Source organism: Larimichthys crocea, unplaced genomic scaffold (genome assembly GCF_000972845.2).
Source record: "Larimichthys crocea isolate SSNF unplaced genomic scaffold, L_crocea_2.0 scaffold148, whole genome shotgun sequence".
NCBI classification, from domain to species: domain Eukaryota; kingdom Metazoa; phylum Chordata; class Actinopteri; family Sciaenidae; genus Larimichthys; species Larimichthys crocea.
Window position 1 is genome coordinate 353,629 of NW_020852030.1, and position 3,593 is coordinate 357,221.

Below are 3,593 nucleotides of genomic sequence, written 5' to 3' on the forward strand. Positions count from 1 at the left end.
CCTTCACATCTGTCCTCATCTCCTCTCCTTCACATCTGTCCTCATCTCCTCTCCTTCACATCTGTCCTCATCACCTCTCCTTCACATCTGTCCTCATCTCCTCTCCTTCACATCTGTCCTCATCTCCTCTCCTTCACATCTGTCCTCATCACCTTGTGATGTTTTCCATCAAGGTCAAGGAAAAGACTTAGGAGCAGATTTTTTTCGGCTGTACGCTCAGAATCATCTGTGATCTGTGCTGGTCATGTGACTGCTGACTTCCTGTCTGTCTGTCTGTTCAGGGTAAATTTTATCGCTGCACTGATGAAGCCAAACACACTCCTGAACAGTGCAAGTGAGTTCTTCTTCTTCTTCTGTGACACTAAAGTGTGTTTTAAAGAAGGCCGAGGTGTGACATCACTGTGTGTGTGTGTGTGTGTGTGTGTGTGTGTGTGTGTTCAGAGGGACCTTTGTGGTCTACAAAGACGGGGACGTGACCCATCCGATGGTCCGAGAGCGGATCTGGCAGAACAGCGACTTTAACTTTGATAACGTGCTGATGGGGATGATGGCGCTCTTCACCGTCTCCACCTTCGAGGGTTGGCCTGCGTGAGTATTCAAACAAACTTTATTGATAAGTCACGTGTAACATGTGTGACCCCGCCCCCTCGCCCTCTGCAGTCTGCTGTACAAAGCTATTGACGCTAACGGAGAGAACTCTGGGCCCATCTACAACTACCGGGTGGAGATCTCCATCTTCTTCATTGTCTACATCATCATCATTGCCTTCTTCATGATGAACATCTTCGTGGGTTTCGTCATCATCACGTTCAGAGAGCAGGGCGAGCAGGAGTACAAGAACTGTGAGCTGGACAAGAACCAGGTGAGACACACACACACACACACATGTCACCTACATCACGCCTCCGTGTCACCTACGTGTCGCCTACGTGACGCCTACGTGACGCCTACATCACGCCTACATGTCGCCTTCGTGTCGCCTACGTGACGCCTACGTGTCACCTACGTGATACCTACGTGACGCCTACATCACGCCTCCGTGTCACCTACGTGACGCCTACGTGTCACCTACGTGATACCTACGTGATGCCTACATCACGCCTCCGTGTCACCTACGTGACGCCTACGTGTCGCCTACGTGATACCTACATGACGCCTACATCACGCCTCCGTGTCACCTACGTGACGCCTATGGGTCGCCTACGTGACGCCTACATCACGCCTCCGTGTCACCTACGTGTCGCCTACGTGACGCCTATGGGTCGCCTACGTGTCACCTACTTGTCGCCTACGTGACGCCTACATCACGCCTACATGTCGCCTTCGTGTCGCCTACGTGTCGCCTACGTGATACCTACGTGACGCCTACATCACGCCTCCGTGTCATCTATGTGACGCCTACGTGTCGCCTAAGTGATACCTACGTGACGCCTACATCACGCCTCCGTGTCACCTACATCACGCCTACATGACGTCACATCTGTCTATTGAAAGTGAATGGAATTTACACGTGCATGTTAGAGGTTTGACGTCATCGCATAGGCGCTGTACACGCGTTTTTAGTGTAGTGTGTACACACACACGACAACATTCTGTTTACAAATGTGTTTGCTTATATTAAATCCGTCTGTCTGTCTGTCTCCACCTGCCTGTCTGTCTGTCTCCACCTGCCTGTCTGTCTGTCTCCACCTGCCTGTCTGTCTGTCTCCACCTGTCTGTCTGCAGCGTCAGTGTGTGGAGTACGCTCTGAAGGCTCAGCCTCTCAAACTTTACATCCCGAAGAACCCGGTTCAGTTCAAGTTCTGGTCCATCATCAACTCGACTGGGTTCGAATACGTGATGTTCGTGCTCATCCTGCTGAACACCGTCACTCTGGCTGTTCAGGTGAGTCTGCTGTTTGAAGCCCCGCCCCTCCATGAAGCCATGACTGTCGCCCGTGTCACTTCCTGTTCCTGTCTGTCCCGCAGCACTACGAGCAGTCCAAAGACTTCAGCCACGTCATGGACATCCTGAACATGGTGTTCACGGGGCTGTTCACGGTGGAGATGCTGCTGAAGCTGCTCGCGCTCAGACTCAGGGTGAGAAAAACAAACGCACCTACAAGCATGGCGTGCCAGAGGGAAGCTGTGACATCACAATGACATCATCACTGTGTCTCCCGCAGCATTACTTCGTCGACGCCTGGAACTCGTTCGACGCTCTGATCGTGGTCGGCAGCGTCGTCGACATCGTCGTCACAGAGTTTAGTGTGAGTGCTCACTTCTGATTGGCTGTCAGCTGTTCACGATCTGCACTGCTACCTGCTGGTTAATCTGTCTGTCTGTCTGCCTGTCTGTCTGTCTGTCTGTCTGTCTGCCTGTCTGTCTGCCTGTCTGTCTCTGTCTGTCTGTCTGTCTGTCTCTCTGCCTGTCTCTCTCTCAGAGTGGTGAGGACAGCTCTCGGGTGTCGATCACGTTCTTCCGTCTGTTTCGAGTGATGCGATTGGTCAAGCTTCTGAGTAAGGGGGAGGGGATTCGCACGCTGCTGTGGACGTTCATCAAATCCCTGCAGGTCAGGGGGCGGGGCTATCATGCGGGGGCGGGGCTAAGGTGGTTTAACAGGCAGGTGTAACCTGTCGTCTGTCTTCAGGCGCTGCCGTACGTCGCTCTGCTCATCGCCATGATCTTCTTCATCTACGCCGTCATCGGGATGCAGGTGAGTCTACGCACACTGTGGTCATGTGACGTCCTTTATCTCGTGTTGTCACGGACACGTAATGAATTGTTCAGGTGTCATGTTTCTTAAAGGGACAGCGCAGGGAGCTTTAGTTCACTTCAGACTGATGATATGTTTGTTTTGGAACGTTCTGACAACGCTACAGAAACACTAGCTCACTGTTAAGTATGATGAGGTTGTCTGAATGTTGTCTGAAGGTTAGTTATTGGTTACTGATGTTGGCTGATCAGCTGTCTCTCTCTCTGCCTGTCTCTCTCTCTGTCTGTCTCTCTGTCTGTCTCTCTCTCTCTGTCTGTCTCTCTCTCTCTCTCTCTCTCTCTCTGTGTCTCTCTCTGTCTGCCTGTCTCTCTCTCTCTCTCTGTGTCTCTCTCTCTGTCTCTCTGCCTGTCTGTCTGTCAGACCTTTGGAAAGATAGCGATGCAGGATTACACTCAGATCAACAGGAACAATAACTTCCAGACGTTTCCTCAGGCCGTTCTCCTCCTCTTCAGGTCAGCGCCTCCTTCTTTGTCCTCCTCATCATGTCACCCAGTGATGCATCATGGGGGATGTAGGACGAGTACACCCTCTAACATGGTGTGTTTGTGTTGTGTTCTTTCACTTGTGTGTTTGTGTGGCTCAGGTGTGCTACAGGTGAGGCGTGGCAGGAGATCATGTTGGCCAGCCTTCCAGGTAAACGCTGCGACCCCGAGTCCGACCACGAGCCAGGAGAAGAGTTCACCTGTGGCAGCAACTTCGCCATCGTTTATTTCATCAGCTTCTTCATGCTGTGTGCTTTCCTGGTACACACACACACACACACACACACACACACACACACACACACACACACACACACACACACACACACACACACACACACACACACACACACACAC

The 3,593-nt window shown here is 51.9% G+C and overlaps 1 protein-coding gene across 1 annotated transcript in view; it reads left to right on the forward strand.

Annotated features, from left to right (window-relative positions):
• Positions 1-3,593, forward strand: part of cacna1fb (calcium channel, voltage-dependent, L type, alpha 1F subunit) — a 32,937-nt gene that overhangs the window by 19,077 nt on the left and 10,267 nt on the right. The window contains 10 exon segments of the mRNA XM_027275647.1: positions 282-334; positions 442-588; positions 661-862; positions 1,726-1,884; positions 1,968-2,078; positions 2,165-2,248; positions 2,422-2,550; positions 2,629-2,694; positions 3,115-3,206; positions 3,338-3,504. Of these exon segments, the coding sequence (XP_027131448.1) occupies positions 282-334; positions 442-588; positions 661-862; positions 1,726-1,884; positions 1,968-2,078; positions 2,165-2,248; positions 2,422-2,550; positions 2,629-2,694; positions 3,115-3,206; positions 3,338-3,504 (1,210 nt within the window).